Source organism: Orbicella franksi, chromosome 2, assembly GCF_964199315.1.
Source record: "Orbicella franksi chromosome 2, jaOrbFran1.1, whole genome shotgun sequence".
In the NCBI taxonomy this organism is placed as follows: Eukaryota; Metazoa; Cnidaria; class Anthozoa; order Scleractinia; family Merulinidae; genus Orbicella; species Orbicella franksi.
This window is the reverse complement of record NC_138146.1, coordinates 15,832,429-15,847,011: the sequence shown is the minus strand read 5'-3', so window position 1 is coordinate 15,847,011 and position 14,583 is coordinate 15,832,429. Positions and strand designations below refer to the sequence as shown.

At 37.5% G+C, this 14,583-nt stretch overlaps 3 protein-coding genes and 1 non-coding gene across 5 annotated transcripts in view; 2 read left to right on the top strand and 2 right to left on the bottom strand.

The window, feature by feature from the left end:
• Positions 1–7,592, bottom strand: part of LOC145478238 (H/ACA ribonucleoprotein complex subunit 2-like protein) — an 8,374-nt gene extending 782 nt beyond the window's left edge. Inside the window, exons 1-5 of one of the 2 annotated variants that reach the window (XM_081456183.1) lie at positions 7,135–7,592; positions 3,198–3,314; positions 1,901–1,970; positions 1,328–1,433; positions 1–408 (exon numbers count right to left, since the gene is read on the bottom strand). The exon at positions 1–408 is cut by the window's left edge and continues 782 nt beyond it. In XM_081456183.1, the coding sequence (XP_081312309.1) occupies positions 283–408; positions 1,328–1,433; positions 1,901–1,970; positions 3,198–3,314; positions 7,135–7,318 (603 nt within the window). In that variant the 5' untranslated portion in view covers positions 7,319–7,592 and the 3' untranslated portion in view covers positions 1–282. The remainder of the gene's footprint in view (positions 409–1,327; positions 1,434–1,900; positions 1,971–3,197; positions 3,315–7,134) is intronic. The other variant, XM_081456182.1, reaches the window with a different exon arrangement.
• Positions 1–10,653, top strand: part of LOC145478236 (uncharacterized) — an 18,137-nt gene extending 7,484 nt beyond the window's left edge. Inside the window, exons 2-3 of the mRNA XM_081456180.1 lie at positions 7,588–7,684; positions 10,571–10,653. The gene's annotated coding sequence lies outside the window, so the exon portion shown is untranslated. The remainder of the gene's footprint in view (positions 1–7,587; positions 7,685–10,570) is intronic.
• On the top strand, positions 2,499–2,571 carry Trnat-ggu (transfer RNA threonine (anticodon GGU)). Its single transcript has one exon. It is a non-coding gene; the product is annotated as a tRNA-Thr (tRNA).
• LOC145478237 (uncharacterized) lies at positions 10,256–14,124 on the bottom strand. The gene is made up of 2 exons (XM_081456181.1): positions 13,709–14,124; positions 10,256–11,251 (listed from the first exon to the last, which is right to left on the bottom strand). Exons 1-2 carry the CDS (start codon positions 13,773–13,775, stop codon positions 10,545–10,547), a joined length of 774 nt encoding a protein of 257 aa, XP_081312307.1. The 5' UTR covers positions 13,776–14,124; the 3' UTR covers positions 10,256–10,544.
• Between the last annotated feature and the right edge of the window lie 459 nt (positions 14,125–14,583).

The window sequence follows — 14,583 nt, the reverse complement described above, 5'->3', positions numbered from 1 at the left end:
GTGTTTCTCAGGGGAACAGGACAATGAAAGATGTCCCTTGTCACTACCATCACTTCGTCTTTACCGTAGTGAGGCTGTCACTGCAAAGTTCACTCTGGTTTTTTGCTTGTCAGAAATTGCTTGCAATAAGCTTGAAGTATACTCAGCAGATTTCTGCACTAAGAGAGTAATTAAGGGCGGGTAATTTGAATCAAACACTTCAGCATCATGTACAAGTAAATATCTCTTACAATAATTTTGACAAAAGTTTATATACAAGAGATAAAGGCAAATAATGATGGACTACAAAGGAAGAGGTAGACTCTTCACTTCTGAGAGACACTCATTGTAGTTCTCCTGGAAATCTTCATGGAACTTCACCAATACTATACTTGTGGGTCGTCTGGATTGACTTGCAGCTCCTAGGTCCTGGAATACAAATTTAATCACACTATCAGACTTACTGTCCACTTCAGGGGTTGAAAAGTTTTAATCATGAATAATCAATAATATAATCTCTCCAGATAATTTCTCAAACTCAGTAATTATGAGTTAATACAATTCATCAATAATTAATTACTTTAAACAAAGGAAATCCTGATCGTGACAGTTTTTGGATATCTTATCTTAATCAGCATAGATATTCACAATTTTATCTCTCCATTTTCTCTTTTTAAATTTGATTGAGGACATACATTGTATACATGTATCAAATACTCAGGACATTGTTTGACCACATTTCTAAACACCTCAAAGTTTGAGAAAAACACTCTGCTACCCATTGTATTTTCAACTCTTTTCTTGGTGTTTGGAAATGTGGTTGAACAAGGTCTTTTGTGTTTGATATATTACATCAATGCACTGCTAAACAGACTTGGAACCAGTATAAAGCATGAGAAGAAAATGGCATACTTTGAGAAAGAAATCCACACTCCCCAGATAGGAATCAAACTTAAAACCTTCTAGTTACTAGCCCCAATGCTCTACCACTGAGCTACAGGAGACTTGTGGGAGCTAAGGCCATTAAACTAGGTTCAAATGACAAACTTCCTGCATTCTGCTAGGAGTGGAAAGCCAATACATTGCAGACTTGTAGTGATAATAAATGACTTTACCAACTGCTGATACTCCTGGGCTCAACAGTCAAATCATCCATACATGTAGGTCTAACACCCTTTTGTGAGGTGTCACAAAATTAGCAGAGATTCAACTCTCATTAGGCTAGTTGTATGCGCTTGCATAAAACAGCCATTAATTCTTTCTAATCTTTACTCAGTCATTAACAGACAGATGTAACACATGAGATAAATAACCATCTAGGAGACAGAAAAGTTTATACATTACTTACAAATTTGGAAGGCACATAGGCATATGGAACTTTGTTATCTTCACAGGCCACAGGAATGTGAGATATTACATCAATGGGAGAAACATCACCAGCGATGACCACAAAACTAAGGGACATAACATGTAACTGGGAGTTCAAACACAGTTTAAAATGTTATGACTAAACTTATTCAGTATGTACAACAGCCCATTTATCATTGATAACAGAAGAAACATCTAGCTAGCAAGAGAGACTCAGAAGAATGGTCAGTCACAAGTTATTTGATATTAAATAATTTCCAAGTTCTCCTAAAAGGAGATGGACCCATGATCTTCTGCTACAGGAGACTCATGAGAGGCAGTCTACACAACTTGGTTTAATTGTCATAAACATAGATCCACATACAGCAGTACTGTCAAGATTTTTCCTATCAAAGATTCATAACACTGTTTATGGAACAACACAAAAAATTGCTTCCAAATTTTTGGGAAGAGCTGGAGAGATAGATACTTTCTGTTTTATTATTTTTTGTGATCTTTTCATTATTTTAATTATATTTTATTTTTTATTTTATTTTTTAGATCACATGCTTACCCTTTCTCTCCTTTCCGCAAGGCTTTAGCTACCTCCTTGACACCTCTTCTTGAGCTCTTAGACTTGGAAGCTATAGTAAAGCAATCCCGACTTGTTAACAATAGTAAGAGCTTTTCAGAAAGTTGAATATATATTTATTATTCAAACTAACCCACATATCCCATCTAGGCCTAAAAATAAATTATGCATTTTTCACCTTTTTGTGTAAACTTTTCTACATGTAATTTTTCTGCAAATTATCTCAAACAAATTGATGAACCTTTACATGTACCTCAAGAGTTTCAGGGATGACTTGTAAGTTATACATTTAACAAGAAGATCTGCTAGATCTTATAACCGCGCTATTAAAATTTAACTGTTTTCTTAGCACTACAGTCGCAACGCAATGCACATTCCAAAGCAATCCTTGATGATTCATTGATTACTGTACACACCACATTACTTGATCAACACAACCTGTATTAAAGTGAAGTATGATCATCGCAGTAAATTTTCCAATTTAAGCAACTGGAAAGAAGAAGCCTGAAAAAAATCAGGGCTTCAACGGGATTCGAACCTGTGACCTCCGCGATACCGGTGCGATGCTCTACCAACGTGTGGCTTCATAGCTCAGTTGGTAGAGCATCGCACTGGTATCGCGGAGGTCACGGGTTCGAATCCCGTTGAAGCCCTGATTTTTTTCAGGCTTCTTCTTTCCAGTTGCTTAAATTGGAAAATTTACTGCGATGATCATACTTCACTTTCATCTACTACCGCAGTTCAAATATGAATTATTTCATATATACTTCACATCATTTCACTCACGGGAAGATATGAACTCAATTAATTGACCTCGCTCCCAATGTGTGGCTTCATAGCTCAGTTGGTAGAGCATTGCACCGGTATCGCGGAGGTCATGGGTTCGAATCCCGTTGAAGCCCTGATTTTTTTCAGGCTTCTTCTTTCCAGTTGCTTAAATTGGAAAATTTACTGCGATGATCATACTTCACTTTCATCTACTACCGCAGTTCAAATATGAATTATTTCATATATACTTCACACAAACTGTATTATTGCACCATCAGTCGTAGCCGTTGTGAAATCTCCGATGATGTAATAGTCTTAATCTGGAACTTTCTTCAGGATATGTATGGGCATGAAGATACGAACGCTATTAACAACAGCTTTCTTAAGAGTCAAAATTAAATTTAATCGTTTTTTCCCCTGAGTAAAGGGCTAGCAAAGAAGTCACACAAGTCACATAATTGAAGAATTGCGTTATCCATGGCTATCTTTAGTACAGTGGTTATTTCCCTACCAATGACATAATCCTTGCATGTTCTGACAAGTTCTTTGCTTGGCTTGCACATATTTAATTTTCCTTCCGATCTATGAACTTGCTCTGATGAAACAGCCAAAGAATTTACTTCATTGCCTAAAACCACAAGAAATACTCGCAAAATTACAAATAAATTAATGACCGTCGCTTCTCGCCAAATAAACTTGCAAAGTAAACACGATCTTATTTGTCACGTAGCGAAAGTGAAAGCTGCAACGTCAACGCATTCCATGGCTGACGTAATACCATTTTTTTAGCGTATTTATTATTCCCTTTGAATCCAACGCTTTGATAAAACGAAAAGAAAATATATTTTACCCACAAAAAAGAAAACAATATCCATAAAATTGTCCGTGTATTTATGTTTAACAGCTTCTGGCGGAAAAAATCACACGTTGCGTGACTCAAAATCTGGCCGAGAGGGAGCTTGGATCTGGTCACCGACAAAAAAAAAAAAAACCAAGAAGATCTCTTAGATCTTATAACCGCGCTTTTAAAATTTAACTGTTTGCTTAGCACTACAGTCGCAACGTAGTGCACATTTCAAAGCCGTCCTTGATGATTCTCTTCTTACTGTAGACATCACTCACTTGATCAACACAAACTCTATTATTGCACCATCAGTTGTAGCTGTTGTGAAATCTCCGATGATGTAATAACCTTAATTTGGAACTTTCTTCGGGATATGTATGGGCATGAACGATATGAACGATATGAACGATTCGATAACAACACTATTAACAATTGCTTTCTTTCTTAAAACTCATGATTAAATTTCATTGGTGTTTTCCACGAGTAAAGGGCTAGCAAAGAAGTCACACGAGTCACATAATTTAAGACTTCTGTTATTCACCGCTATTTTCAGTACGGTGGTTATTTCCCTACCAATGACGTAATCTTAGCATGTTTTGACATGTTCTTTGCTCGGCTTCCAAATATTTAATTCTTCTTCTGATCACCGAACTCACTGCGATAACACAGCAAAAGAATTTACTTCATTGGCCTAAAACCACAAGAAATACTCGAAAAATTGCAAATAAATTAATGACCGTCGCTTCTGCCGAAATAAACTTGCAAGTAAACAGGATTTTATTTGTCACCTAGTGAAAGTGAAAGCTGCAACATCAGCGCATTCCATGGCTGACGTAATACCTTTTTTTTTTTTGCGTATTTACTATTTCCCTTTGAATCCAACACTTCGATAAAACCAAAAGAAAATATATTTTACCCAGAGCAAAGAAAACAATATCCGTAACATTGTCTTTGTATTAATGTTTCAACAGCTTTTGGCGAGTAAACATCACAGGTTGCGTCATTCAAAATTTGGCCGAGTGAAAGTTTGGGTCTGGTCACCGACAAAACTGAAAAAAAAACAAGAAGATCTGTTAGATCTTATAACCACGCTTTTAAAATTTAACTCTTTGCATAGCACTACAGTCGCAACGCAGTGCACATTCCAAAGCAGTCCTTAATGATTCTGTTGTTACTGTTGACATCACATCACTTGATCAACACAAACTCTATTATTGCACCATCAGCCTTAGCCATTGTGAAATCTACAATGACGTAATGGTCTTCATCTGGAACTTTCTTTGGGATATGTATGGGCAGGAACGATATAAACGATATGAACGATGATATGATGACAACACTATTAACAATTGCTTTCTTTCTTAAAGTCATGATTAAATTTCGTTGGTGTTTTCCACGAGTAAAGTACTAGAAAAGTAGTCACACGAGTCACATAATTTAAGACTTCCGTTATCCACGGCTACCTTAAGTACGGTGGTTATTTCCCTACCAATGACGTAATCCTTACATGTTCTCACATGTTCTTTGCTTGGCTTGTAAATATTTAATTTTCCTTCTGATCACTGAATTCGCTGCGATGAAACAGCCAAAGCTAGAATTTACTTCATTTGCCTAAAACCACAAGAACTATTGGCAAAATTGCAAATAAATTAATGACCATCGCTTCTGCCGAAATCAAGTTGCAAAGTAAACACGATCTTATTTGTCACGTAGCAAAAGTGAAAGCTGCAATGCCAGCGCATTCCATGGCTGACGTAATACCTTTTTTTAGCGTATTTATTATTTCCCTTCGAATCCAACGCTTTGATAAAACCAAAGAAAATATATTTTACACACAAATAAAGAAAACAATATCCGTAACATTGTATTTGTATTAATGTTTCAACAGCTTTTGGTGAGTAAACATCACAGGTTGCGTGACTCAAAATTTGGCTGAGAGGAAGTTTGGGTCTGGTCACCGACAAAACTAAAAAAAAAAAAAAAAAAAAACCATGGGTAAACAATGAACCGCGCTCGGCCCATGGCTGCGTGGTTAATTATTATATTGTAGGTCATCGTAGGCTAATACACACGGACCAGTAAACAAAGTGGCAATTAACTGAGTGTACAATCCATGTACTCTTGGAAACTGAAAACAAAGGAGACAATTCCCTCTGCTATGTTATTTACCATACCCAATGAGACAGAAATTTCCATCTCTTTCTGCTCAGTGAGAGACAAGGGGGAACCTCTGCCCATAACCAGTTGATTTCCTATTGTGTATGCGTGAATTGTGTCAATCAGCATATCATACAAAATGTTCATGTGTGATCAAAATTTTCAGCTACATGTATAAGCTTTGCACGTACATTTTGGCTTCAAATGTGGCAGATTAATTGAATTTTGACTTTTCTACTGTACAAACATACAAGTCTCGTGCAGAAACTACAGAAATTGTATAAGGTGACAAAGAAACAGAGGAACTAAATTAAAATCAACTTTATTTAAGACTATGCTATCTAGTGTGTGCTTTGCAGATTACAAACTGCAGATAATTAAACTGTTATGGAATTTAAAATTTAATAGCCTGCCTAACAACACTTTTGTCAAACTCTTTTGACATTAAAAGTGAATTAATGTACAGCAACAGCTGCTGAACCTGTACAAATAGCAGGTGATCAAAAAAGTACTTAGCAGCAGTAATTCATCAAGCTGAAATTTTCAATTCTGAGTCCTTACTATGCAACAAACCCATATCAGTGCAGCTCCAATTACAATTTTACAACTAACCACAGGGAAGTGGATATTGTAGGTAGTCTCATACAAGGACAGCATTTGATATCCTATCTGCCATGTGTAACTTTTAGATTGGTTAAAACTTGTCAAGCATGTTAATTTATTTGTACATGTTTGTGAATGGTATCTGGTCAAATGAATGTGTGGTGATGATCAGAGTTTCACTCTTGTCTCTCACCAAGCTGAAAGAAAGGTAAATCTCTCTCTGGCTAGGTATATTTGCTAAAGACCAAGGATAAAATTCCAGCAAGAAATGTAAAAGTTTTAAATTGAGGAAGTGGATCTGGCTGCACAGTGCAGTATACATGGGTATAGGGTACATCGAACCCTCAGGAGGGGTCAGGTAGCAGCTCCCATAAGGTCTCACATGAATGTCTTGATACCCGTTGAGAGGGCAAAAGAACATACAACAGAAACAATGCCCCTAGCCCCAAACCAATAACAGCTGCTAACAAGCAAAAGAACTACAAGCTTACAAGAGCTGCTACACTCCTGCTCAGGAGTCATGTATAGTTCTTGCTGCATTTAATGAAAGAGTGACATGTCCAATGCCATTCAACTTGTCCCTTGACTCGTTTCAACATAAAAGAGATTGTGATACCCTGGACAGTCGAGATACCCGGTCACTTTACAAATAACAAAATGTTGGGTTATAGAAAGTGTATTCTATATAGCTCATTCTCAAAGCTTCAGAAGTTACGTCCTCTACCTTCTAGCTGCTTAAAGAACGACTTCATGATACCAAAACTAAGCCTTCATAGCTGGATCCAAAGCGAAAACTATTGAAATCCCAAAGGATTTGGTTTCGCGATCGTATCTAAGCGCTTACCTTTCTTTACTGTTTTATACAATCGTTTTGTAAGTTTTCTCCCAGCAAGCGGTTTGGCAATTGCACAAACTCTCTTAACGAGTTCATCGTAGTCTAGAGTAGGTTCTTCGTTCTTCGTATCGTCCTTATTTTCGCCTCCTTCGCCATTTTCAGTGTCTCTCTTTTTGTCTTTCGACCTCGCCATGTTGTTTTCACTGCACGTGGGAACGGACAAAGGTCTGGGGCGAGTTACCTACACTTTCCAAGTAACCCGCTGACCCATTATTCAAGTGCTCACGCGGACCTACACACGTGCTTCTATGCGTCGTTCGCTTGATTGTGTAGCTGCATGTTTTTAAATTCTATACACGAACATTTACTTTTGCATTTTATTAGGATTTCAGAGCTATAAAATTTAAACTCCATTTTTTATTTTAGCCAAAGTATTTAATGAAAATGTTTTATTTTTTGTAGAACTGGAGAAATGGGACTCGGATCGGCCGAATGAACAACTACTGCGACTGTCAGAATGATTCGTCGTGTTTCCTGGACGACATAAACTTATATATGGGTAAAGTTGAACTTTTGTGTGACTTTGCTATCCCTGTTCTTCTTTAGTCCAAACCGTTGTCGAATTTTTGAAATCAAGAGTGATGCGGTAGGGTTTGCTTTAGGGAGGTCGCGCAACGGACCCTGTGGTTCACTGGGTTGACTGTGCTCATTTTGAGTGTTCGGTGCCTAAATTCTCAGACGGTCAAATCTCACTCGTTCTGAGAATGGGGTTATTTCGAATGGGGTGAACTGCAGTGTTTAAACTAGACCTGTCTGAATGGAATAGTTTGTTATCAGATCAAGTTTGAGGTATAGGTACGCTGCATCTCTTGCTAATATGAGTTCAGGGAAGCCATCTGGAGCTGCGTCATTTCAATTCAATTTACGGACAGTTTGCAATGTAAAGAAAACTTAAAATGCAACCGTACAGTTTGTAACAAATTTAATTACAGTTCTCTTCCCCCAGACAAAAAGGTATTTTAGTGAAATCTTTGCAGAAATGCCAACCTAAAAGAGTTGGAATGCATGAGATCACGAATTTTAAATACTCTTCTTTGGCCATTGTAGCTTAACAAGAAATAACACACAAACTGCGGTGATAAACATGACAATAAAATGCATTGTTGGAAAACAAAAATTAAAAAAATATATTTCTTAACACACAAACTGTGCTGACAAACATGGTAAACATGCGAAATGTCCAGTAAAAATATATAGTTTTTGTGTTTTGTATTATGAATTTTGTTTGGTGGGGTGGTGGAGGGTAAACTTTTGGTCAAAAGTCAATCAAACCTGTTTATTTTTTTGTATATATTTCATTATAAAAAGCCCAAAAAAACAAACTTTTTAACAAAAATCTAATTTAATCTATGCAAAATCCAGGAAGAGTTATGTTAGATAAGATATAATTTGGTGAACTGCTTGTTTGTCACTTCATGTGATGGGTCATAGTATGAATTATGTGTCCACAAGCTTGCTGTAATTGTATTCATGATGTAACAGAACTGCACTGTGAGGTTCCAGGAAAACCTGTGTCCAGGATAAGGGAGGTCATCAGAAAAAGGGGTTTCAAATCCAAACTTTCTGAGGGAAGGAATGACACTAAGCTAGAATTTCCAGATTGCTGAGGGATGCAGATGGGGTAAGGATAATTTCAAGAAAAAAAACCCACTTGCATTTAATATACATTTTTGTGATGGAAATGGAAACCCTCTGAACCAACGGGTGGCACATCAAAATTATTTCTTCCAAAGTTGAAATCAGAAAGCATCCTGGACCCAGTGGTTATGGGTAATTAAAGGGATGTGATCCCACCCAGTCTGAATCAGGTTGAATTATGATTGTCGCATCCATAAGGAGGGGGAACTCTGTAGGTCAGTTCTCATCAGTTCTAAAAATTTGCTGACTGAAGTTACTGGAAAGCTTAGCCAGCTTCAAGGATGATAATTGCATCAAACTGGGGCTCAAGTAGTTTAGAGAAGTTAACAGCTAGAAGGGGCAGAAGTAAGGTATGGCATTCCATCTCTACCAAAATTCATGTTTTAATATTTCAAAGTTCTTGCTTTGTATTTCACTCTCCAGTCGCAGCATTCAATATTGTTCTTTATGCAACATTTCAGTATCAATTAAGTTTGCAAACTGTGTACAGTGGTATCAAAAATTTTTCTTTTGCATCAGTTGCCACCCAAGTTTTGATATTCAACATTGCATGACGGCGTTCAAAAATCAAAGTAATAACTTTGAAATCAAAACATGAATTTTGTCGGGATTGGAATGCCGTGGTAAGGGTAGTGAATGGTACATGTAATTTCAAGACTTTGTGAGACTGGAAGACTAGTATTTTTTTGCAAGCACAAGATTTTTTGAACCTTGCGAAAGAAGTTGTGAAAAAATATGAGATCATGAGGCTTGTGCTATTTAGCTAAAACTTATTTGAGTTGCATAAGTTTGGAAGGACTCAATCCACTTTGCACGACACACCTGGGGCTGATACAGGATTTTAGAGACAGGGTCCAGAAATTTTTGAAATTTGAGGTCCTCAGAAATGGTATATCCACCAATCTGAGGCAAAGTCAGTCAATGTCGCATTTTCTATAATTTAGGGGGTAGCATCACCAATTTCCTCAATATATATCAAAAACTCATTTGCAAATGCCCATCAACATTTCAAAGCAAGTGAAAAATATTTTACCTCCCATTATTGTGCTTGATGGGGGTACCCTCCAGTTCTATTTTCAAACCTGAGCCCAGTTGTCTGAAAGATGATTAAAGCTAAACTGTTCCCATTAGAAAGAGTAACACGTTTCAGAACAAAAAAGGAAATTGATAATTATTTCTGCTTCAGATTAAAACAGCTACAAAACAGTGGCCTTTGGGTTGCACGTAATGCCCCTTTAGTAATTGATCTGCTCGCTACAGACAAATCATGATATTTTGTTCAACCTCATCCAATAATTCTCAACTGTTTTCAATACCATTTTAAAGGACAGTACAAGGGTGTTTGGGCATGATTGTTATGCAAGGAACAAAATTTGCAAAATGGACAACTCTCTATGTCAATCCAAAAATAACTCTTTATTATTGAGCCCATTATTTGACTGGTACATAACTTCCGACAAGCGAATTCATCATGTGAATCACAGAGCAGTAAGTTAATCTCCCTGCGCCACGTTGTATTCACTCGTTAAAAGGTATTTTAAACATTTTCCAGTTAATTTTACAAACTAGGTTTCATCTAAAAAATCACTCTTGAATGAGTGAAGTAAAAGTCCTCCGTAACTGCTTTATTAAGTGTTAACAATGCGCCGGTCAGTGTGATGTATAGTATAGATGTTATATTTGGTTAAGTATGTCGCGTTGAAAGGAGCAAGATGAGTTTTTTACTGTGTCTTCTTCTCCTCTTTAGGGGCATCAGCGGTTTTGTCTTCCGCCTTCTTTACTTCAGGCTTCTTGGCGGCCTTGTCATCTTCTTCATCGTCATCATCATCGTCATCGTCGTCATCATCGTCGTCATCATCATCTGCTTTCTTGGTGGCATCATCCTTCTTCTCTTCTTCCTTGTCTTCCTCTTTCTTCACTTCTTTCTTCTCGTCTTCCTTCTTGCCTCCCTCGCTGCTGTCCTCGCTATCATCCTCATCATCGCCATCGTCTTCATCATCCTCATCGTCTTCGTCATCCTCATCGTCACCATCATCTTCATCGTCTTCATCATCTTCGTCATCTAGATCGTCACTCAACTCATCTTCATCGTCATCCTTATCCTTGTCTTCCTTCTTGTCCTCCTCGTCTTCTTTGTCGGCTTCTTTGTCTTCCTCCTTGTCGCTGTCTTTTTCCTCAGTTTCTTTGTCGTTGACTTTCTCGTCCTCCTTCTTCTCGGGGGCATCGGGGTTGTCCTCCTTGGTTTCATCGTTTTCTTTGGGGATTTTGTCCCTCTTCTCTTCATCGGTATCATCCATATCGTCTCCCTCGCTGCTGTCTTCACCATCATCTTCATCATCCTCGTCATCTTCATCGTCTTCATCGTCAGCATCGTCCGTAACGTCGTCATCGAAGTCGCCAGTGTCTTTTTCGTCTTCCTTCTTTTCCTCTGCGAGATGAAAAAAAAAAAAAAAACCGTAAGTAGCATTTACTTACTGACATATATTTTATTTGTATTAGCGGGGGAATCCTTTATAGGGAAATATTGGGCTAATTTAATTTTTTGGGAAGTTTTGATGGCTTGCGAGCCTAACATTCCGCCGTGGGAACTGAACAAGTTGAACTGATCCCGTATTGGCGCGTTTGCGGGTCTGTTAAGAAATCCGTCCTTCTCAAACCTGCGCGAAAATATGAAGAACATTCAAGAAACTTCGAACCGCTTTCTTGGAAATTTAAGTTAGTTAGAATGCTTACAACTTATTTGCGACATCGACATTACCGCTACAGTACAGATCAGAGGTAAACGACTACAGCACACACAAAACATACGTGAACTGAGCCAGACAGACGGAAGGCTCATGTACTTGACAACTCTATTAATTAAATAAAAGTCCCACATTCCAAAGAATAACGACTCAGCGACCTCCGAAAATAATTGACCAACGTACTTATTATTGACCGGTGGTACGTACATTCCGTAGCTTGAGATTTTAAAACGTAAACTTAGTTGAAAAAAAGAAAATCGAGTCTTTCCTATAACGTTTGCTGGCAATACTATCGTTTTTGTGCCTTTTGAAAGGTGATAGCCGGCTTGAGATCGTTCTCATGTAAAGGAATGAGGACAGTTTCTAGGCATGCGTGGATGACCTGAGCCTAGAATGGATTTGCGCATGCACAAAAAAAATAATTGTATAGGTTGACGTAGGCTCGACGACGCCGAGGATGACGCCTAGTGAAAAATGAATTTATATTTTACAAGCGAAGTTCGCGATTGTCTAGATCTGTTCGGTACACCAATGGCTCTAAAAACGTGCTTAAGCTAAATATGCAACGACGGCGTTCAATTCCAAATGGAAATACGAAAAATTAGCCGTCGTCGTCCACGTTCCGTAGACGACGCACAACTTGGACATTTCAGGTTGTTGTTTTGCAGAGGACGGCAAAGAAATGTACAAATGAAGATTTATAACGCACATGCCCAGCCACTGTACTGCTCATTAAATCTTTTGTTCAGTGACGTTCCGTTGCCGTTGCCGTCGTGGTTTTGTAAACTCCCTAGTGACCAAATGACCTTTTTTTTAGCCGTCAACATAAAAACGACAAACTTACAGTTTCAAATGCAAAATCAACCGTAAATCTCGTTTTATCGGAAAACAAGAACACCCCAGTCATTGCTTCGTTTCCGAAACGCATATCGAAAAAATACAGGCAGAGTTGAATTGGAAACGTATACGTGAGGGTGACGTTAATGTTATTGTTTCCACCCGCAGTTTGTTATCACTTTTTGACAACAGACCGCGTTGGCTGGTAACCCTGTTAAATTAGTGAAATGCTTGTAAACTTTATGGCAGGTTAATCTTCTTAATCAGTAGAGCGTTAGCTGACCACCTGTTCCCATCTCGTAAACTGTAGTGACATTAAACGCCAAGTTTTGAAAATGAACTGATACTATATGTGAAACAACTAGCAGGTAATTTTTTTAAGCGGGAACGAATGCCTCCCTTATCAATTACTTGACTTTAGGAGTTAAACGCGAAAATCCGAAAAAAATGAGAGAATTGATAACAGTCAGCTTCTTTGTTAGATTAGTCGTGATTTTCAAAAACAAGATGAGGTTATGTAATTCTGTTAAATTGAAACTGACGTTAAGGCGTTAAGATTTCTAAAATGTTTTTTGTTTCGGTAATTGAGGTATTTCTGTTACGATCTGTTCCTTCAATTAGAGCCGGTGTAACACCAATGTGACGCCATGAAATTCAAAACAACATTGTATTTAAAGGGAAAACTCTGTTACTTAACTTGCTTGTTTTATTCAAGTCTCTTGATTTGATTATTTTTGTGAAAACAAACAAGCACTATTTGCCATGGATTGCGGTTTTGCTAGTACATGTTTCAAAACAGTGTCAATTTTGTGTCGTCAATATTGAACGATAAATCTCCTGATATCATTTTAAATAAAATATTCTTTCAAGAGAAGTAATTTATAAATATTTCATGTTTCTCGTTATTCAGTTTCTAGAAAAGTTCCTTTGTTTCGTTGAAGCGTTTCTGTGGTCTACGACTTCAGAGAATCAGAAAGGATAAAATTTCACTTTTGTATGAACGTTTGCTTCTTATTAAAAGTACGCAGTTGCCCATAGCTGGCACTTAATATGCTACCGTTTAAAAAACCTTGGTTCTTGCGATTACTTCAATCTTGGGTGAAAGATATAGGGGTGGAGCTTAGCACGTTTTCTGGGTCTGCAGTTAAATGTTGTTTATCATATCTTTGAAAGAATGAAAAGCCAGACTCGCAATTTACGATTTAAACTCCATCTTTCGTGAAACGTTTAGGCTTACCGTCTCTTTGCTCGAAAAAGGAAAGCGAGGTAATTCAGATTAAAAGAAAGAACCAACTTTGTTTTACCTGGGGCTGGGGCTCCTTGTGTCAAGGCGATGCCAAGAATCAGGCACAAAAGAAAGAGGTATTTCATTGTTGTTTGGTGGTAAGTCTTCGGACTAGTGGATCTAAAAAGAAGAAGGTAGTAAACAACATTGACTAACAAAGTCTAGACAGAAATTCTACAACGTTAGTGAAAACCTCTACTTAGGACTTTAACCTAATTCAATTTTATTGCTATCCTTGACCTATGGAATATGTTTCTTCTTATGTTTTTACACTGTATCCACGATGTGACAAAGAGGAGATACTACAACATTCTATTATGACGTGGCTACATAATGAAAATGTTAAAGAAATTTTGACCTTCAAAGTACCGAATTAACTCCATGATATACTGATTTCGTTAACTTTTTGTTGACGTGAAAACGTGTTGGGTTCTACCTGGTTAGTTATCAAATTCAGCACAAGTCTTCCCATTCTGTAGAAATTGAAAATTCTTAATTGAAGAAAGTAACTATCCATAACTATAGTCTTGTCTTCTCTGAATAGCTTCGAGGGAATTTCTATCCTTGAATATATTTGATTGATTCTTCCTCGAACATGCGTGTGTGTCGTGATTATAAATCTAATCGAAAACGATCAAAGTGGTAAGTTGCTATAAATGGGATTGCATACAACCGAAAATAGTTCTATGAAGGGCCATTCTCCGTTATAAATCTTATTCAAGTGACCTAAACAGGATTACAATGATTCACACCTACCTAATTTCTCAAGCGTTGCTGGCTACCTCTCTGGTCGAGAACTCTTGTGAAGTGGATCAAAGATGATCTAACCGATTTTAGTGGTGCGAATTGATTAACTATTAACAACGAACAGTGATGGTGATTACGTTTCGCGTT